General features: G+C 42.8%; 1 protein-coding gene across 3 annotated transcripts; it reads right to left on the reverse strand.

Annotated features, from left to right (window-relative positions):
• Positions 1-2,922: 2,922 nt before the first annotated feature.
• On the reverse strand, positions 2,923-21,996 carry ssh1b (slingshot protein phosphatase 1b). 3 transcript variants are annotated; one of them, XM_040156843.1, is made up of 16 exons: positions 21,661-21,996; positions 20,176-20,213; positions 16,160-16,260; positions 14,774-14,838; positions 14,309-14,430; positions 14,153-14,221; positions 13,613-13,678; positions 12,247-12,441; positions 11,766-11,859; positions 11,309-11,437; positions 11,072-11,118; positions 10,264-10,410; positions 9,429-9,629; positions 8,620-9,262; positions 7,771-8,450; positions 2,923-3,023 (listed from the first exon to the last, which is right to left on the reverse strand). In XM_040156843.1, the coding sequence occupies exons 1-15, from the start codon at positions 21,739-21,741 to the stop codon at positions 7,815-7,817; spliced, it is 2,634 nt and encodes an 877-aa protein (XP_040012777.1). In that variant the 5' UTR covers positions 21,742-21,996; the 3' UTR covers positions 2,923-3,023; positions 7,771-7,814. The 3 variants fall into 3 exon arrangements, with proteins under 3 accessions (XP_040012777.1, XP_040012776.1, XP_040012778.1); XM_040156842.1 differs by lacking the exon at positions 2,923-3,023 and having other exon boundaries at positions 5,773-8,450; XM_040156844.1 differs by lacking the exons at positions 2,923-3,023; positions 13,613-13,678 and having other exon boundaries at positions 5,773-8,450.
• Positions 21,997-22,259: the final 263 nt, after the last annotated feature.

Genomic DNA, 22,259 nt, shown 5'->3' on the forward strand with positions numbered 1-22,259 from the left:
GCTCCCCAGCGTGCCCAGTCACCGGGCCGCTGACACTGATCCCACTAATCCCACCAGTACTCTGAGGGGTCACAAAACTGCCATCGTCCTTATCTCTGTTCTCATCTTGTTCTGTTGTCTCCAGCTGTTGTGTCTCAACAGTTTGCTCAGACCAATTTGAAATATCAAGTGACTCTTTGTCTTTTTCCATCATCTTCTCCAGCTTCTGGCCCATGGTTGTTGTTCTGTCATAGCATTAGAAAAAGAGAGAGACAAATGTCAAGACACAGCAGCAGATTTATAAGCAAGTCACAGTGACGTAATGAGGATGGCTTGCCTCCCCATCCCAATGAAATGAAATCACACAACAGATATTGCTGTTGGCCTTTGATTATTGTGAATCTTTCTCCATATTCTTCTATACCGCTTGCACTTGCCCTCCCAAAGCCTCTCTGTCTATCTCTCCCTATTCTATCGGAAAGGAATGCTGTGGTTGCTATAATTAAAGTTGGCCCAACTGCTGCCAGTGAGTCAGGAGGCCAAAAAGGAAACAAGACTAGTGAGATAAGAGGTCGGCCGCCCGGTGCCAAGGTCAAATAAGTTGTCTGGAGAAAATGTGATCTAATAAATGGTAATAAAGCTGTCTCTTAAACCACTGTACATGAATAAGTCTTGAAGTACATTAAAGCCTCGTTTAGGGTGATTTGTGAATTTAATACCTCATTTTATACAAACATGTCCCTTCAGAGCCAGCACAGTGTGAGACATCATGCACATTCAATTACTGGTTGGGAGACAAGGCGTGTTTGTGCTGTGTGTGTCTCCCTTCAAACTATCTGAATGTTTATGATTGTTTTGGTTACGGGGTCTATAGAAAGGTCACCTGGGATATGTGATGCAAGTCACAAGTGCTTTGTCTCCTGAACTGAAAAGTTTGTCTGGAGCTTGATGAGAGTTTAACCACTGACATGATGGATGGTGGAAGAGAGATTATTGCAAAGGGAAAACAGCTCAACAGACATTAAAGTGGCATGTGGAATCTGAGTATTTTTAGGCCGCAACTAACCAACCACATGTACAGGACGCGTACACACCTATCGTTTTGAAAAAACATATACGTAAGTTTAACTTCACCTAGCAGTTGATTTAGGTATATTAAATATATTAAATGCTAAACTGCCAAATAAACACTTTTCCTCCTTAATGTTCTTTTGTGAGCTGAGAGGTGAGTGAGGAAACGGAGGTGACTGAACCTCTTCACCCTGCAGCTGCAATCATGTGCACTGCTGCTTAAGCTATTTCAAACCTGAGAGGTGCTGAGTGACACTTCGTTTTCTTCAAGCCTTTTTAAATGAATGTGTTTGTCCATGGCAAGTCCATAAAACTATTCCCCTCTGAGCTTATTGGCTCCTTTTTATCTATGAATGATGGTTCTACACCAGTGAATCCCAACCAGGGGTACTTGTACATGGAAAGATTGTATATTAATTTAATACATTTGAAAAATTTGGAAATTACAATTTGAATATAAAAATATATCCGCCAATTGGGTCAGCTGTACTATCTGAACACCACATGTGGAGAGCGCATGAAAACTAGTAAACAAGTCAGCGGAGAAGTTGAAATGGACAGTTAGCGTAAAGTGATGGATAAATGGTTGGAATAAATGGCTGTGTCAATGTGAGGGCACTTGATATAATCTGACTGTACTTCTGCCTTACACACCACACATTCACACGAATAGAATTTGCAGAACATGTTTTTAAGAAATACCAATAAGTTTGAAATGGTTAATTTGGAGTATTCTGCATTGCCTGCCTTTGACCAGCATCTGACTGAATTATAGTGATGTGCAGCTGGATCTTCTGATTTTCACATTAGGTAGTGTTTGGTCTTCATGGCGCACACTCTCCCCCCTCACCTGGTTTCTTTACTTCTAATAGAGCTTTCGCCCTTAAATCAGCTGACATTGTTTAACTACACCTCTCGTTTTCTGCTAAGATGTGGCCCACAATAATCCAATGCTTGAACGGACGCATGCGCTTGCAGCTTTAGCTTATCTAAAGTGTTATTTTCAGATGGATGTGTTATAATGGCAGAAGTGGGAGTTATCTGTGACACTAGCTTGTGAACCCCCCTCCCCCATTCTCCCTCTCTCTCTCTCTTTCCATCTTCCTTTCTTGTGTATCTCATGCTTCCAATACTAAGCATAACGTTTATAAGAGACTTGTGACTAAGAGTACATAAACTATTAGCCCGGTCTTAGGATAGACTTGGTTTTTTCCAACAAAATACTCTGCCAGGCCTTTAGAACAGTAGGTGTATGACATAATATAGCTCAAATTCAAATGGTCAGTACAACAGGATGATATTCAGACACATAATGTAGTTTGACAGTAAAATTTTCATAGCATTCTAGGCAGGACTTTAGGTCATAAAAAAGATAAAGATAAATGTGCTTACTTTAAAATGGCTCGACGGATTTATTCAAAACTAGCAGCTCATATTAAGAAATTTCTGTGGCTTGTATAATATAGTTCAATTTACTTAGCCACAGATGTATACAGTATTACTATATACAATACAGGCATGGCAGTTTTTAACACCTTAAATGAAAATTCTTCTGTCATTCATGTGGAAAATTTTAACATTTCACTGACCGTTAACATTTAAGTTCTCCTCCTGACCTGTTGTTAGTGTAGCATTTACCATGACAATCAGTATTGACTATTCTTCTTGATACTTCCCTTCGAAAAAAACTTAACTGTCTGCAGTTTTGTTAGTTGTCTACAAAAAAACTATAGTTACATTCATATAAATTCATCTCAGAGCCTGAGAGGTAATACATTAGAGTAGGTGGATACTTACGGAGGCTGATGTTTACAAATGATGCCCTGTCTGTGTCGTCCGGTTAGACTTTGGTCTTTCTGGGAGATCTTCTCCCTCAGCCGTCACCTGCCCCATGATGTCAGACAGACTTCATTTGACTAATTCAATAAGATCCCTCGCTGCGTTTAACTAAAAGAGAAAGTCAGGGCCAGAGGCTGACAGAGGCGGTTCAAGTAATCAGAGATGAACAGGGCTACAGATATTTCACTTAAAATGTCTCTGATATCATCACACACCAATCATTATTATTTGTTGGAGTGAAACCTCTTCCCAAATAACTATCCAAAGAAGCAGTATTATATTGTGTGTGTGTGTGTGTGTGTGTATAGTGAAAACACTAATTAATGCTGAACTATCCATGTCTGATGGATGCACAGCAGTCAACTGAATAAACAGATTATGCAGAGGAAATGGTTTATTTCCATGATAAACATTAGACTGGACATCATCTTAACAAAATGTAAAAAAAAGTGCATTACACATGAACATTGGCAATGTACAGTACAGTACACTAAAGTTAACAAAAAAACAGTCAACGTAACAAAATCTTACTCCCAGGTAGGTTTTTCATGTTCTCTATTTTCCACTCATCTCATACTCACATGCTTTGGGGCAGACTTGTGCTCTATGAATACACCCTATAAATGCCTGCCCCTCCCCCTCCCTTGAAATTACAATGTGTCCTAATGTCCTTCCTAACAAAGTCCTCAACTTCTGGCCCATCAGTAGGATTGTCAGTTTGATGCTTGCTGCCTGGGAATAATACAATTTAAAAAAAACAAAAAACAAAAAAAACCAAAAAAACAATCCTTGTCATTTTTAATAGAGCCTGAAGACATTTGCCTAAATTAGAGATGGCCTAAAATCATTTTATGTTGTGGTGCAAACACGAGAATTAATTATAAGTATTTCTCAATACACAGTAGCATTACCAGTGCTTTTCTTAATATTGACCACATCTGCAAGCTAATGTACTCAATAGCAAGTTGTAGAGAAAAATATATACAGACTGGTAAATTTCAGAGACTTAAATCCTTCTTATCTAATGTTGTAATGTAAATGATAGTTCTCAGTCCAGCAAGTAAGGTTCTTCAGCCAGCTATTGAACCAATACGATGTACCACACGTTTCAACAATATCAAACAAGTACAATATTATTATAGGCTATTAATAAATGGAAGTCCATCAAGAATGTGTGTATTGAGGGAGAGGAGGCTGCTGTGCATGAGCTTATGTGTATTTGCATACATTATATTATGTGCCAAGTTATACATTGCAAGGAGCATGGTTATTATTGGGAGTGAGGGTAAGTAATGTACAAAAAAGCCAGACCATCAACACACTCACAGAAACTTTGCAAAGCCTGTGATGATTTATGACAGAGCTAAGGCCGAGGTTAAGGCACTTAAACGCAAAAACAACTTCAACACATGAAGCAAACAACCAAACATAGTGCTGCGGTCTGGGAACAAAAACAAAAGGATTCAGTGCGCATAACATCACATGAATGTCAAGCACCCTCATAGGGCCCACCTGTCAAGAGTGATACTGAGAACAGCTGTCTTAAATTAAAATCATATTAAGAATATATTAAAGGAACTATTTGAGAATCTGGGAAGTAGGCTTGTTTGCTTTCTGGCCGAGAGTTAGATGAGAAGGTCAAAATCACTCGCCTATCTGAATGGCAAATATGAAGCCGTAGCCAGCGGTCGTTTAAAGGCTAGAAATGGCGAAACAGAAAGCCTGAGTCTGTCCAAAGGCAAAACCAGGTCTTCCTGATAGCACCAACCCAGCTCAAAGTTGTAAAAACGACTAGATGTTGTTCTACACTTTGGTTTTCGTACGAATTGAACAAATGCGATATAATGTGTTAACTACCTAACTTTAGAGGTGCTAGTCAGTTGATTCTCTTACCTACACAGAACCAGGCTAGCAGTTTCCCCTCCTTATTTCAGTCCATATGTTAAGCTGAGCTAACTGTTTGCTAGCTTTAGCTTCATATCTACCGTACAGACAACAGCAGTGTCAATCTTGTCATCTCTCTTTTGGCAAGAAAGCAAATAAGTGTATTTCGCAAAATGTCAAACTATTCCTTTAATCCATCTTTCGCAGGCTTTAGCCAGCTCTCCATTTTGTAACATTTTTTTTTTAATTCTTTTAGTCACAATAATCATAATAACAATCATGAAATGCATTATCGTAACTTTATTCTGTGTTTGAAGTGGTTCTATTTCAGATGTGTGTGGTATCAGATGCTGTCAACAACTTTCTGTTAGTGCCTTATGTGACATAATGCTGAAATGGCCACGTGAGGGAAATATCTGGTTAAAAGCAAATCCAAATTACTTAAATCTAACTAGTGGAGCAAACCTGCAGCTCCCTGGGATCCAGTTAAGGGAGGAGAAGGAACAGAGGATGCTTTATTGTTTTTTTGTGTAAGTTTCTACTGATATAATTAAAGAAAAGCAAAATCTACCAAAAAAATAAAAATAAAATAAAAAATTAATATATATATATATATATATATATATATATATATATATATATATATATATATATATACACACACACACACACTCACATACAATAACCCCATGATTAAAGATGATTAAATCATTTGCATTCATTCTTTGCACAGTTTCCATTTCTTCTGAAGCACTCAGATCTTTAAATACAGTAATAACACTTGCATGTGCTTTTCCCGCAAACAAACATCATTCAGGCTTCATTCAGTACCATTCTAGCACACCCGGCGTGCCAAAAAACAGTAAGAACACAACATCAACCAAACAGAAGAAGTAGCACCCTGTGGCACAGCAACTTTGGATTGGTGGCACAATTTTAACAAAACCATTTAAAAATATGCCTTGAGCTATCATGAACATGTAAAAAAAAAAAAAAAAAAAAAAAAAAAGTTAAAGACGAATTAACTGACTGTAGGGGCAGAAGAGTTCAAGCAGGTTCAGTTTTCTTGGTAGGTTACTTGTTCTGTATTTAACATAAAGAAAATCTAGTCTTGTCAATTAATTCATTAATACTTTTTCTAATTTTCACACTGTAAATGGAAGTATTTAATTTTGTAATTCGAAATTCAGAATAACAACAACTGGCATTTAATTTTATTTTACAAAAACAGTAAATTTTTAACAAAGCACCTGCTGTTGACTATAACTGTCTGATGATTACTAGATCAAATCAATTATTCTTACAGCGATGGACTCCATACTTCAAGCAAAGAATGTAGCTACTTCTTTGAAGCATATTGCAGATTTTTCATTTCTGATGTCTCTATTTCTGCTTTAGTGTTCTTAAATGAATTCTGGTTACATGTAGCTATAGATCTGAAATAGTTCTGTGCACTGTGTGAATGGATACTAGAGTTGTGCTCAAGTGCTAAATCTATACATGACTGATGTGCCTTTGCAAATATCTGTGGGTCTAGGGAAAGGTAGTCTAAGGGTTTTCAACATATTACCAAAACGTTAACTGGGTGAGCCTTGTTAACCATTGGAGCCTCTTAGATAAATGACTACCCAGACTCATACTATGTAAGAAGGTAAGAAAAGTATGTTACACTGCTCAAAGGAAACTGCGCTGAGCTTCTCTGCTAACTATAATCATGAAGGCGATAAACTGGACCTGGTAACATGATATGGCTTTGGTTACATCAGAAATGATCTGACTAAGAGTGATATTTAAGCTTATGAATGCTTCTTGATGCCTGAAGGTTGTGATGTCTTCCAACAAAAGAAAAGCGTTTCTTCGGTCATTCTTCCAAGCCTAAGAAAATGAGTTGGGCTCAATTCCATTCATTTTACTGAAGCCATTTGTTGTCACTTAAACTGAGTAATGACAAATTTTAATCCATAAAGTTTTTCAGCATTTCAAAAACTCAGGGAAATTAAAGACGACTTTAATATTTTTTCTGCCTAAGCATGTTGAGGATGTGTTTTGTAATACTGCAAAGTCATGTGTGCCTAAACTGAGCACTTTAAGGACATGATTGCATTAACCTAAATGGAGGGGGTCAGGGTGAACCAGCCACTGAGCAGAGACAAAACAGTCTTTGACCAAAACAGTCAGAGATGCTAGTGGTCCGAGGTACGACGCCTTTCAAAGAGGCATAAAAAGGCTCACGTATGCTCACATCCTTTTTTAAAAATGATTATGCTTTCACATGAAATGCCTTCTTGTGATGCAAAAGCAGCTGCAGCAGGGAAAATATAAGTGAAGTTAAACGAGGATTCAGTTATCAGCGGTAACATGAGGAGATACTGAATGCAATCAAACAGGCTCAATGGCAAACATTCATTGAGCTACGTTTGATACTGTTGATGAGTTGGATTGAAAAACATACAGTACACCAACAGAAGCATGTTACTCCAGGTATTTTTCTTCCCATCAACATCAAAGTGTTAACTATAGCGCTGTCAGGAGTCAGAACGGGACAGCAACTAGATCTTATAAACCTCCACTGTCTCTTGTTTTGGGAATACACCAAACCTGTCTGTTGAGGGTAAAATGGCAGCGTAACGCTCATCTCCACTGGGCTGTCGGGAAGTTTGATGATCCTGTATGTGTGGTGGGGCAGGCATGTTCAGAGGAGACCAGACAGGCCTCGATCAGGCCTGAGGGACAAGTGACGGATACAAGACAGTCTTCAGTCCCAATTTAGCCAGAAGCATTCAAGCCTTTAGCATATGGTGAAAACAACCAGCCTCATCTGGATCTCCATGCCAGCAGACAATGTCAGGACGCTCTGTAAATATACAGAGGGCTGTTGCAGCTTGTTACAGTGGAGCTTGAGGCCAGGACATGACAGTACAGGTCAGAGCAGAGCTTTGTTTCTGGTACAACACCACAGCAGCTATCATCTACAGGCCCAGAGCCATCATAGCGTACCTGGTGGAGGAAAGGGTAAGCCTCCTCTTTCTCCTGGTCGTCCCTTAAGGCAGGGGCCCCACTGGAAGCTGGCCCTCCATGGCCAGGCCTGGCACCTTTTCAAGCCGCTCCGCCCTCTGTCGCATCAGTTCCAGACCAAACTCTATCCCCAGTCCTGGCATTTGCAGCTGGGCCAGAGCCTGCTGCTGGAGCTCCGCTGCACCACCGGGTTGTAATTTTAAACCTTCAGCAGTAGTCGTGTTGATGGCCACTGTACCCTCCCTTGATATTTGTACTTCCACGTTGTCCCCCTGTGGTTCGTCCATGTCCTCCGTCTCGACTGAGCTGCGGTCAGGAGGCGTCTCCTCGCAGCTCATGGGTGAGACCAGTTTCTGGTGGTTGGCTAGTGGGACACCTGGGGCGCAGGTGGCACAGCGGTAGGGGTGAGTACAGGGCTGGACCAAGTTAGGTGGGACAACTGCAGTGGCTGGCAGAGACTGCAGAATTGGGGTGGAAGCAAAATTTGTCCCGGGCGGATCTATGCATATGGAAGGGACAGTGCAGTGGCGGTTGGGATTAAGGCGGTGGGAACGACCTCCTGTTGGACGGTCACAGCGCCGCCCTTGTGGCAGACGCAGGCAGTCTTTACAGGACTGATAGGAGGGTTTCACTTTTAAAGGGTTTCCAGTGCTAGCACTGTCCTAAATGGAGAAAAATAGAACACAATACAGTATATGGTCAGTGGCATGCAGAATATTTAAAATGTCCATAACATTACACACGCTTGTGATATGAAGACCATTTTAAAATATGTAGATAAACACTAACCATTCATTTACCGCAGGTAAAATGTATATTGTCTCAACTCACGTCAAAAGCTGCGGGGCAGCTGCGCTTTGCAGCGAGGCGGTTGCTGTTGTTAGTGTTCAGGTTGGCTAGGCCTAATCGGCTTTCCTCCGTCCTCTCAGCATCCTCCCCTGCCCTCTTCCCATCCGAGTATCCAGGTGTTTGAGCCAAGGCCGCCATCTCAGCTTCCTCTTTCTTTGCCTCTTCCTCGTCCTCTTCCTCCAAAGTACTGAACTCAAGTCTCAGTCTCATGTCCTCCAGGGGGTCGAGGCGCCCGCACGTCTGAGCTGCCGTGCCCTCGCCAGGCAGGGCTAAATGGGCCATGGGGAAACCCTCGTCCTCCAACAGGGCATCTCTCTCCACGTCTTCAATCTCAATGAAAACTCTTTCCATACCCAGCAGAGGGGGGCCCCGCACTGGCGTGGAAGGCTCACTGTCTAGTGCAGAGTCTGACAAACGCCTGAAGTAGTAATTATAGTTAAGTGAGTCAAGAGGCTCCATCTCCAGACCCATACCCCTGCAGGGGGATGCCCCACAGCCTCCCCAGGCTTCTTCCTCTCTGAGCACTGGTGTCTCCTCCCCACCAGTACAGTGGCCAGAGGCTTGCAAATCATCTGATCCCTCTTCATCCGTTTCAGGCCTCCATAGCTTGTTGTGACGCTGTTTGCTGCGAAGGCACAGTGTACTGTTGTTTACATGTGAAGGAAACTGACCAAAATGTTTCACAAGGTGGGTTTACAATTTTTCTCATGCCAGCAGCATTCACCCACCCAGGTGACTGCAGGTAGCTGAGCCGAGCGCAAAACCTGAGTGAGACATGCAGGCCTTCTTACCTGGCGTCCAGGATTCCCTCATACTCTGCCAGCTGTCTCATGAAACCAGCGTTTGGTTGAGCTATACCCCGTTTCTGCTTGACAAAGTTGTAGGCTTTCTCCAGAGACCAGCTGTATTCTTTCATTGCATAGGCAATAACTGTCGAGGCAGACCGGCTCACCCCCATCTTACAGTGCACCAGGCACTTGGAATTGTTCTTCCTGTTGGACAAGGGGGAAATTCATTAACAATCCATTTGATCTTCTAGTTTATGATAAGCTAGGACAATAGCCTTTAGTGACGATTGCACATCTTGTTAAATATAAGAGATTATTAGTTAAATTGTATAAATTGTATGTGATGGTTTTCAGCATTGTGCTCTATTAGTGCTCCACATTGAGCATGTCTCCATTTTAGCTCTTCCGTTTTTATTTTTACAAACATCTTTTTTTTTTTTTAACTTCAGGTTAGCCGGGTTCGACAGTTGCATAGCAACCGGAATGACTGCACCATTTCAGCTCTCCCTCTGTTACTGGCACAACTCACAGCTGTGCCTCGCAATTGGGCGGGAGAAAAATGTGTCCTGTGTGACCACAGCCCCAGTCCGCAGGGGGAGAATGCATGATGTGAGACAGTCGAACTATGATGACTAAAAAATGATGACTAAAAGCTCCATCTATTCATACCAAAGTGCTGTGGGGGCACAGTTGTGTTGTACCGTCTCTGATCAAACACTTCTTGGATAACAGTCTGGCATTACAGTTTATAATCTTGGATCACAGCCCCTAACCCGTTCTATCAAATGCAACTAAAAAGCACCAGCTCACTGGTTTATTTCTATGTGCAGGGTCTCACTTGGCTTTGATAATAAAGTTGTAGGTTTCGTTCCAGTGGGCCAGCAGGTCGGTGGCATCCTCGTCGTACACGCGGACATTGTGATAAGAGAACATCCCTGGGAAGAAGTTGTCAATCTCTCTGGTAACATTCAGGATGTAACCCACTCTGCAACCAAAACAACAATGCATTAGTTTTTCTTTCCCTGCTTATTAGGCAAACTATTACTGAACCAACAGAGTAGAAATGAATCTGTTTCACATGGTGAATCACTGCTGTCCTGATTAAATTACTGACTGAAAGCCGTGCAGAGATGTGCCTGCGTTTTCAACAGGTTACCTTGATACAGTATAATTTTATTCTTTGCCTGCCAAAGCCTAAGATGTAAGATTGAAATATTGCTTTATTACATTTACTGGGTACAATACAGTGTCCAGATCCAATTCACTTTTTGAAATGGCAACATTCAACATTTACATGTGAACCAACACTCTCTCTTTTTGGCTAACACTGTCTTTGAAACTTATAAATCAAATGCATTTTTGCTTTTTGAACCAAGAGCTGTGTCAAGATTTTGGCTTGGATTAATTTTTCCTCTTGTATTGTACATTCCATAGTAACAGACGTTATTAAATGAGAGCTGACATGAATCAATACATCATCCAGACACACCTAAAGTTAATCCAACAGGGGAGATAAATATACCTTATTTACAGTTAATAGGAACTTTCAGGTAAAAATATACATATATAGCATTTATTTAATCTTGTATAAGAATACACCATTTAAGATCAAATCAGGAAAACATGATGTATGTGTATCAGCTCACCCGCATTCACGTAGTTCTTCCAGGTTGGACGCGTTCCACTCAGAGCCCTACGAAGGTAAACACATAGAAACCTTTCAGTTAGAATACACTGGCTGCTAGGGGTTTACAGGCTAATTTAACTGTATGGAGGAAAGACAAATCCACAGTGTTACAGTGTTTGAGTGTCAGCATGTAGGAAAAGCGAAGAAAATAATGTAAAAGTATGATGCAAAGGTAGCGTGAGGTAAAAATTCTCACCAAGTACACATGGTCAAAGATAAGCGTGGCCTTGTCCATCTGTCCCAGGATCAAAAGCATCTCGTTGTCTATGAACTCCTTGTACTCTTTGAGGTTACAGCTCATATGCTGCTCCAGCTCGTTACGGATCTAAGAACAAGGATAAGACATTAAAAATCTATTTACTAAACCAGGTTTCCAAGTGTGTTTCCCACGGTTAGTCAAATACTAATATGTATTTTTTTAAACTTATTTTTGTTTTCTTCACTTCTTAAATTATCGATGCACAATGACCCACAGCCATGGTGTGTTATTTCTAAGCCATACTTGTGTGCAAAACTACATTAGAACCACTCTTTCACAAACACTGTATAAAGACATTCACATTTGCCAGGATGTATCTTTTTCCTACAGTGCAGTATTAAAAAAAGACCTAGACCAAATACACACATGGTTGAGGTGTTAACTTGGCACATACCTCCTTCGACGTGATGTTCTCCAGGTCTTGAAACATCATGATGTTGCGTAGCTTGGCTTTAATGAGACACTCTGTCCTCTCTCGCTCAGTTGGCCTACACATAATGAGTCAGTACATCAGTGTTGCCGTCTGAATGCAAATTAGCATGACAGCCTAACATGTTTCCACAGCTGAAAACAAAGGGCAGCGACAAAAGCACAACAGCTGGTGTGTAAAGCACTGCAATCTTTTCCATGACTAAGGATGCAAGCAAACCAGGCAGGAGGAAGCGGTCTTTTAGGCCAGGTAAGACCACTACTTTGTCTCCCAAGTACAAGTCTCAGTCCTCTTGCAGCACAAGAGATAATTAAATCAGGTGTGGGTGTACGGTAGGTGAACACTACAGCCTGGTTTCCCTAAATGTCATATAACACTTGCTGCTCCGATTTCCTCAAAACTAAATCTTCTGGTTTGTTGCAAGAAGCAGCCTGAAGGGTCTCACCGGTCGACAAACATGGTGGGTGAATCGGGCCGGGTGGTCTCCAGGTCGGTCATAGCGTTCCACTCATTGATGCAGCTTTGCTCTGAGGTGATGCAGCTCTCATAGAAGGCCATCCATGTGAGAGCAATCCCCCCTGGGAAGTAGTTGAACCGGCGTGACACCTCGCATGCTTTGTGGAGAACCTGCAGGGCAGACCTGTGGCAACAGAGGGCAAAAAAAAGGCTTGACCGCCAAAAGCCATCGGCAGCAAAATGGATGTAATGTGAGAGGAGCGGAGCAAAGAAAATAAGGCAGACTTGTTTACCGGTAATTCTGATGAGTGAACAGCAGGTGGCATGTGGATGCAAGAGGAAGTCTTTGAATAAACCGTGTTGACAGTAGTGAACAGTGGCCCAGATAGTTAGACTGGACCAGGAGTGTCATCAACGTGACGATCATAGGGGGAAATTAATATCAAATGTTTGTTTGAGTTGTTTAAAGCTGAACCAAACCAAGAAAATACATTTTTTCAATATTTTAACTAGATTGTAATTTGGTGGGAAGGTGATGCTGAATGCGTCTACTAAGTTTAAAGGACAGTTCGGTTTTCGGGCGACAGTACTTTCCTCACAGCTTTCAGGGACAAGCTTATAGATGTCTTTTTTTTTAATGCCCGTGTGCAGTGAGATTAACCTGGCTCTGTTTAATTGCTGGGTGTCTATGAGATAAACTGCATCCACTCAGTGGCAGGGAGACATCTCCACTGATGGATAGCTAGTCTAACAATTTACCAGTTCATAAAGTCACAATTTTCAACATCAAAGAATGCCCAGACCTCTTATTTACACGTACTCACACATGGATTCATATGGATATGGTTGGAATCACAAGTAACTGATGACATTTTGTATGTAGCTTTGTTAAGTGTTCACACCAGGCTAATAAGTACAAAGCCTCAATGCTGGAATAAGTCTAAACAGTTATTTCTCTACCGTTTTGTGGAGCTGCTACTTGATCCCATAATTGAGCTAACTTAGGCTATTCTCGGTGTTTAGGATACTGTTCCTTCACCCTGCACACAGGCATATAAAGGATCTCCATGCGCCTACCTAATTAAAAATTGTACAAATTGTCATTTATATTACCACTAACTGTGGAAAAAAATCCAGCAGGACATACCCCCCCCCCCCAGAAAACTGAAATGAACTTGAACAACATGGCTTTAGGGTGATACGCCTGCTCCAAGAACTGTTTTGAGGTACTTAATGTAAGAGTCTAAGACAACATTCATCCATCGCGGACAATGCATAACCCCCTGTCGTGATACGAGCCCACACACCACAAACACACAGCAGTAATCCCAGGTAAACGTGAAGAATTTCCTCACCACATGGCCTGCACAGATACAGGCTTGAAGACATGTGACCGCCCAGCTGTGTTCACGCTGAAGCCTCTGGTGAAGAAAGTAGAGGAGAAGGAGGAGGAGGAGGATCAGTTTGGGTCTGGATGGAGATGAAAAGTGATGAGGGGATGTAAACACAGACTGGACGGGGCTCGTTCATGGGACTATTCAGGCCACCAACCAGTGGAACATTCCTCCACCATACAGATGCAGAGACAATTTTAACAGGTCAGCAAGAATCACAGGGAGAGAAAAATGAATGTAATTCACTCCTCTGCCACTGGTGGGCAGTAAAACCTAAAAGGTGGAAAGCAAACACAACCCATGTCTGAAAACCCATGTAAAGAAGCAGCTTCAGACCTGGCTGAATTTGAGTAGAAAGGTTATACACTGGAAACTCCTGCCACATTTTTACGAGTGTGTTTCTAAAAGAAAAGATCCATTATTGGTTCTGCACCTACATTTTGAGAGCTGATCTAAGCATTAATTATTCCATGTTTTATGAAAAGACAAACTGAAACTTACCCATCTCCGTCTAAATGAATGTTGGTGTCACTCCACAGTGGCAGCACCATCCCAATAGAGCAATTTTTACTGAGGGTCAGAAAGATTAAAGAATTTCACAAATCTAATAATCAGATTAAACTCTACGAAATGTAACGCTGCAGAGAGATTAATTACCTGTCCTTGTCTGTAAAGTCCATTCCCAGGACGATATTTTCCTCTGTATCCTGATGGCCGCTGGTGTAGATGACAACCATGTAGCGCACCCGGTCCGACCATCCACTTTCTAACCGTACAGCCTGTGGAACAAAAGGAGACACTGCAAGAAACTGTGTTTGGAACAAAAATATCCATTGTTTACTGCTGTTGTCATGCAATTATTGCGTTCGACTGCATGATAACCTCTAAACCTGAAATCAAACAGACCGACTTTCAGTCAACAAATCTTTTTCTAAAATGGTTTTGACTTGAAAATGAGTATGAGAATCAACACTTACACTGTCAGGTCTGTAATTTTCTATGTATTAAATAAAGTCAATGACTAAAGTCTACAAAGACCACACAAACAATGCATGAAACCTACTATCCAAATATCTTTGAAGAAAATAAATGTGAGAAATGAAGCGTAAGTATTATACAAACCAGTTTAATGCGATCTTCAGACCGGAGGATCTTAAACATGACCTGCAGGTGTTGAGGTAAATCACCTGAAAGTGAACCATTAAGACTGATTATAAAACTGAAGGAGCTACAATTCAGTGCAGTCTTTTTTCCAACATGTAGCTTGATTAGACCAATTAAAAGGCTTTAATCAGCCTAACCACTTTGAGATTATTATCAAAGTCTGGGAATCTTGGCATGGCATAAAACATCCTAGAAGAGGAAACGATTTCCTGCCACCGTAACTTTAATGCAATATACATGAACTAAAACTGCCATTAATAATCCGAAAAATACTACTAAGAGAATATATAAGATATAGAGAAACTAACACACACTCTATTCAATAACAGGTTTCACTACAGAGACGCTCTTTCTGGACTTACTAACAAAAAAAACCAAAGGTCAGCAACAAACCGATCATTCATCTTCTTTTATTGTGCATTCATTGTTGGTTTTCTTTTGCAGTGGGAGGAAAAATGTTTGCAGATTTCTCTCAATGGAATCAAATCTAAACCCTGCCACCTCCCAGCGGTGCCTAGCTATGGTCGTAGTGAATAAGGCCCGAGTCACGCACAAACTGACTTCTGACTTGTCTGGCATTTCTTCCACGAACGACATCAGACTCACCAAGGACGTCAGATAAGTAACTTGAAAAACAGAGCATCTAAAAAAGACCAAAACGGATCCGACTGCACTGAAGATTTAGTTTATTTTTAGACCGTGCTCGCCTATGACAGATTTTATTATCACTTTGATGTGCAGACAAACAGCAGTAGCATGATTGCATAATAACACTTTGTTAAATCTGTTGGAGCCAATTAAAAAAAAACAAAAAACTAAAGTTTGGATGACACAGCAAAAATATCTGCAGTAGTTTAGACAATACAGGTGTCGTCAGTCACTGAGGGCTGGATGATGACATCAACATTGTTCTAGTTTGGAAGCGGAAAAAAAAAGCATGATACAAGTCCAGAGCACAAATCTGTAAGTCCTCTCTCTCATCATCTTATATGTTCATTATTTTCATATTTCACGAACAAACACAGTTTTTGAACATGTTCAAAGAGCTTACGTACAGAAGCTGTCTATATGTTTCTTTGAAATTGCTTTTAAGCAAACTGCTTAAGGCTTTTTCTTGTTTGAAACGATCTGTGGGCATCCCTGGTTTTCAACCGCGGGTCACTTCAGGTCAGACCCAGCCAGTTAACAGTTCGGAATAAACACAGACAAACCCACAGAGGGAAAAGCCACCAAGGCAAATACAATTTTCCTTTTGTCTGGAGCTCACCTGTGCAGAAAATATGGGCAAAAAGAACAAGAGACAAAGCTTCTTGTCTCTGTGTGGTTGTGGGTGTTTGCTCCTACCTGCATGTTTATGGTGGGTCGGGGTCTTTGGTCCTTGTGCGCTGCCGCCCTGCTGGAGGAAGAGGGCGGCTCCTTTGACCATGAAGAAACTCTCACTGAGGCTGGAAAAAAGCGGAGTGGAAAACCAATTTAAGGCTATTGAAGTCTTGACAAGAGTAAACTTTGGGAAACAGGGTATTTATCGGATCTTCCGGTCATAAAAATCAAACTGAGTGGAAAAAACAAATTAGAAGCCAAGAAATTTCAAAACCACAAGACCACTAATTGTCTTAAAAGGACACCTACTCTTGAAAAACTTGTATCTGAAGACTCACACACATATTGTGCTTTCATTCATCCATACATGACTTACAGTACACCACTGACCCCCTTCCTTGTCCCACAACCCATCTTACTTGTGCTTTGGACTGACATGGGAAAAGGAAATTGGCACCCCTACAGTATTTCCCATGACACATGAGAGGGAGGGTCTTGAACACATGAAACACCAGCTCCAACAGCACTGCTTAGCTTCATTCAAAATGCTAACCAAACTCCACTCTTCCCAAATAAAACTACACGAAAGTAATCCAGCCGTTTCTTCCCTGAGAGACAGTCTGACGCCATTCTTCAGAGGCAACAGAAGCCCCATTGTTTCTTCACGCTTTTGGCTAAGCATTTTATACATTATTTCTCCAGTCATTACCTCCAATCTAGAACCAGATCCTCAACCCCTTATGAAGAACCTTATGGCCTGAAATTAGAAGACAATCTACACTTTTACACATTTGTAATATCTCACAGCATCATACAATGTGGGTGAAAGATGTACAGGGGATTGGGTGGGTTAGGTTGACAGGGTGACATTATCTGGACTGAGCTACAACTGAATCATTGTTATCTATAAGTGAAGTAAAATGCTGAATAAAAACATGTTTGTAAAGAAATTTCAGTCCTACATGTCCACAGAATAGAAAATATTAAGACTGCAAATAACAATTATTTTCTTAAGCGATTAATCTGAATATTACTTTAATCGACTGATTAATTTTTTTGGTCTATAAAATATCAGGAGGTCGTGAAAAAATGCCTCTCACAATTTCCCAGAGCCCTAAGTGACACCTTCAGATTGCTCGGTTCGTTGGAATAAAATTCCAAAGCCTGAAGATATTCAATTTACTATCACATGAGAGGAGGAGAAGCAGCAAACCCTCAAAACAGAGAAGCTAAAAGAAATGAATATTTGGCATTATTGTTAAAAAAAAAAAAAAAAAAAAGACTGAAATGATTAATCAATTATTAAGCATAACCTTTTTTTTTTTTTAAACCAGATGAGCACAGAGACTCCATGATCCAGCCAAATCAGAATTGGGATCAAGCCTTTCATCATGTCACAGGAACATGAAAGGGCTTCAGTCAGGTAACTGTATGTACAGTGGGCAGGCAGGTTACAGCCCTGCGTCTTTACAGCAGGATGAACAGACTCCACTCGATCGGGTTCGCCGACCTCTGATGAATCTAGTGTTACACCGCGACTGTCCACATGTGCTCAGGCTTTAAGCCTTGCGCTCCGGTCCAGCCTGTGTTGGATACAGCGCTCCCGGGCCGTGGGCTTTGTTACGAAGGCTGCAGTGAGCAGGAGGAGAGCTTTGGCGTCTTTTCTCACACAGGACAGGGCGCAGCTTTGTTTTAACCACAGTCTCATTCCCCTCTCAACCGACACACACACACACAAAGCCTGGTATGACTGAGTGGGACCATCACAAGGCCTTTTGTTTCAGCTCCTATGCTACGTGGTGTCATTGTTTCTTTTCAAACTTATGCAGAAGACTGATGATTTCGAGACGACAGGGTAAATTAACTACAAAGCTCGATGTGCAGTCGTAACATGAAGCTGGGAAAAACAACTTCCTTGAACAAACTGACACTACACTTGAGAAAAGGCTTGAATGCTTGAACATTATGCTCTCACAGAAAGAAAAATCGTCTCTCATTTGTTACCACGATCAAAGCTTAAAAACGTCGCCTGCATATTTATAAAATCGTCTTCTGTCCTACAAATGTAACGTGATGTAATGCTGTTAATTTAAAATTAATCGCTGGTACCGGACATCCCATACTGCCGCTAAGTACCGAGTTACTCTAAAAAGTGCATATTACTAGGTCTTTATGTTTGTGCTGCCGTGAAAACTTACATGCGACAGATCTCCCTCCGAGTCAGAGCAGCTTTCTCCACAAAGTGAGGCAGCACGGTTAACATGGCTTTACGTGAAGGTTTCACCACCAGATGCATCCCACTCGTTGTTCCACTATTTACAGTCCCCTTAGAAAACCTCGACCTCCTCCAAAAAGCCCTCTCTTATGAACATCTTTCCATTCATTATCTAAACGCGCATAGTGACTGCAGCCTCCCCCTAGTAGCATATTTTGGTTTAACGTCTCTCATCATGGTGTTGGTCCTGGCATGTCCCGCCTCCTCTCCTCCCGCAGCTTTCCTTCCTCCTCGGCCCTCAGTTCTCCTCCTCTCTGCTGCTGCGTCCACTACGTCTCTGCCCCCCCCTCCGTCTCCTCTGCGCAGCGCGTGCTTCAGCAATCGGCGCCGCTTCGCCAACACTCTGCCACAATACCACCTTTCATGCAAGCGCCGGGAGGCGGCAGAAATGCTACTGGCCGTCATTCTCAAGTTTGACATGCGGAATGCTAAATTAAGACCCAACACCGATGACTCACTGAGCCACAGAAACATGTTACTCACTGAGTCAGACAAAGCACGACACGACTGATTCAACTGTGAATGACCCACACGCGCAGCGAGCACAATGACAGAGTCTGTGCCAGGGCTTTGCTGTGACACAAATCATGGCTTCTCTGACGTCGTGTTATTATAGAAAAGCTTTGTGACTGAGCAGGAACAGCTGTTTGTGTCCTCCCTGTTATGTAATTGAGGGGAGGAAACATTTAAAAAAAAAAAAAAAAAAATCTGTCACGTTAATCAAAAGCACTTCCAGCAGGTTTTTTCTCCTTGACAACGGTGAGAAACTGAGGGCTGTCAGAGAAAATAAACTGATGCCGTACGCCTCTGAGAGAGCCAGATTCGAGGACTGAGGACAAGAAAAGCAGCTCATCACATGCCAAAATAGTTTTTAATCATCAAGGTGGCAGATTTTTTTGACAGTGCAATTAAGTGTGTACATTTCAGAACGACTGAGAATGCACGCAAGAGGTCGATGCAGGCACAAAACCCAGCTGGAATAAAATCCCTAGAGATGTAAATGGACATTTTTCTGTTGTATTTCTGTTTATAGACAGTGAAACAATATTTTTCAGAACCTTGAACTGTTCAATAACATCTTGAGTAATTACCACTCAAGATTTAGCCATTTTTATAGGCATCTTTGTCTTTTTTCTTGGGTTTTAGGTTCCTTGCAGCTTTATACTTTGTTAAATTGACAAAAAGAGAAGTTTATGCTGAAAAAAAAAAGGACAGCATGTATGTGGAGTAAGGACAGTTTAAAAGCAGTTAAACAAAGACAGACCGGAAAAACGAACAAATCACCCTGGACTCTACAGGGTTACTTCCAGCTTTCCTGTGCAGTAGTATTTTATTTTGTTTTAAAGGTATTAAAACAGTTTCCTAAAGTATTTTAGAAATAATCGGACTAATATGTAAATATACAAAAGAAAATTGAGCCCGAACTGTTAACTAAGAGAACAAGCTGTGTTGTTAAGATCATACTTTTACTTAGACAACTTGAAACAGCTGCTCTCTCTCATCCTTGTTGTCATACCACCATCTCAAATACAATCAGAGACCGAACATTAACGCCTGACACCCCACTGCCTGTTGGGATTTTCCCCTTGTTGCTGCCACTACCGAGTCGATTCGTCCAGGGTCGGATGGCCCACTGACCACAGAGACAGGACACAAACACATCCCCGCGGTAGGAAACGGTTTGTCATGCCTTGTAAGTTTGTTTGACATCTTTGCCCCTACAGAGCGTCCGATGCCCGACTTTTTAAAAACAGAAAGATCTTACCTCTGGTTATTTTTCCGGTCATCGTCGCTTCCAAAATCCTGAAAGACAAAAAAAACAAACAAGGCAGACACTTGAGCGACTGGCGCGGCGTTAGGCTGTGTGAGGGAAAACCGGAAAACCACACACAGTTTCTTCCTGCACTCAAAAACGGCCCTCTTCATGAGTCGAAGTCTGCAGTCCGGCAGAACCCGAGACCTGTTCCTGCTGAGTGCTGGACTGGAACGGGGAACAGGGACTGCCGCACTGTGCATAGTGCACTGTCGCTTGGTGTTTGAGATGCGAGGTGGTAGGGGAAGTGGTCAACAAGAACAAAAGTGTGCCCGCGCCATCTGCTGGTCCCCCCCTGCTCAGTGTTGCGATCCTCGTCTGCTGTGGACGTCCCAGTGAATCTTTAGGACACCTTCAAACAGCACAGGTTCAGCAAAAGACAAAAAACAAACAAAAAAACTCCACATCCAAACATCTGGCTGACTCTTGCAGAATAGTGAGAGGACCGTGATATTTAAAAAAAAACCCACCTATCACCAAAGGAAGAATGTCACTGCTTATTTTTGTGCCTCGGCTCAGCCAGACTACTTATGAGCACATAATCCACTTTCCCTGCAACGAGGAAAAAAAAAAAAAAAAACCGGAGCACTAACCCTGATGTGACAGTGTCGCTGGGGTGCACGGCAGGATCTAGCACTGGTCCGTATCTGAAGGATGACTTGGCCTCGCGGATGGGATTCTCCTTTCTGCCTCACAGAGTCAGCGTTCTGCCCGTCGGGCGCTCAACCCGACTGCAGTTTCCTCCAGCCCCCCCCCCCCTCAAAAAAAAAAAAAGTTACCGCCTATCTTTTCATCTAATGGTGTGAAATGTTAGACTAGTCTGGGGACCGCGAACGTTCATACACAAGGTAGTGTTTCGCGTGGCGCTGCATACAAATGGGGCTCGGAGCCTGGGGGGCATCTGTCGCAGCGCGGGACACCTCGGCGATCTCACGTCGCTTGACCGTGCGCCCCCGTGGCGCCGCTCGTCGAACGCCCTCGCAAGTTCCCTGAACATCTTGACCGGGCTGCCGCGCGTGATTCGGAAACCCCCCCCCCCCTTTTAAAAAAAAGTCTCCTTCCCCGACGCCCGGGCTGCGTTTCCAGCCAATGCGAGCCCAACAACAAGGGGGGGGGGGGACAACCTGAGTGCGACGCAGCAAAATGTTTGTGCGCGGCAGCAAAATGAGCACTTTGTTCTGACGGCTGAGCCCCCTCCCCCGCTGCAGGATTTTGTTTACAAATCCGCTGCCACGGTAGCCACAGACAAGCCTCTGCTGGCCCCCCGTGCAACAATGGGCTATGTCAAGTTTATAACACGCACAGCGTTGACGGAAGTCAGGTTGACCCTTCCCCGCATGATATTACAGAGCAGCCAGACCGTATTGATGCAGGCGCATTCTCGGCGTTTTTTCAGACCGCGCACACAAAGACCCAGCCCCGGCTTTCGCCACTTACCTCCCCCGCACTGCTGTTGGTCGTGCTGGCCGAGGATGCTGCGCTCGGGGTGGGAGAGCGCTGCAGAGTCACCAGGGCCATGGTCGGTGGGCTGCAGCCGTGGAGGGCAGCAGAGGAGGAGAGGAGGAGGAGGAGGAGGAGGAGAGAGGGGAGGAGGATCTGAGAAGATGCGCCGCTGAGATTGTCTCTCTGTCACCGGGGAGAAAATGCCTAGTCAGACTCCCATCCAGCCGCACCTGACTCCTGAGCCCCGGCGGTGCTGCCTTTCGGTCCTGCTCCGTGCGTCCTCTGCGGTTACCGGGGTCCTCATGAGCGGGAAGTCCGGAGAGATTTCCTCCGTTTGCACCGAGCCAGCCGCAGACCCCGAGATTTCATCGCTGCTGCTGCTGCTGCTGCTGCTGCGCAGACAGACAAACAAAACACGGTGCAGGTTGCAAGCGGGCTAGAAATGACATACAGCTCCGTCGGCTGCCTGTGATTGGCTGGCCTAGTTCGCGTGTGCGCTGTCATTGGGCCAATGTTGTCAAGGTGACTGGCCAGACTAGGAACTCTCAAATACGAATGTTGACGAAAGTATCTACTGCTAATGTTCGGAAACG

Source organism: Xiphias gladius, chromosome 20 (assembly GCF_016859285.1).
Source record: "Xiphias gladius isolate SHS-SW01 ecotype Sanya breed wild chromosome 20, ASM1685928v1, whole genome shotgun sequence".
In the NCBI taxonomy this organism is placed as follows: domain Eukaryota; kingdom Metazoa; phylum Chordata; class Actinopteri; order Istiophoriformes; family Xiphiidae; genus Xiphias; species Xiphias gladius.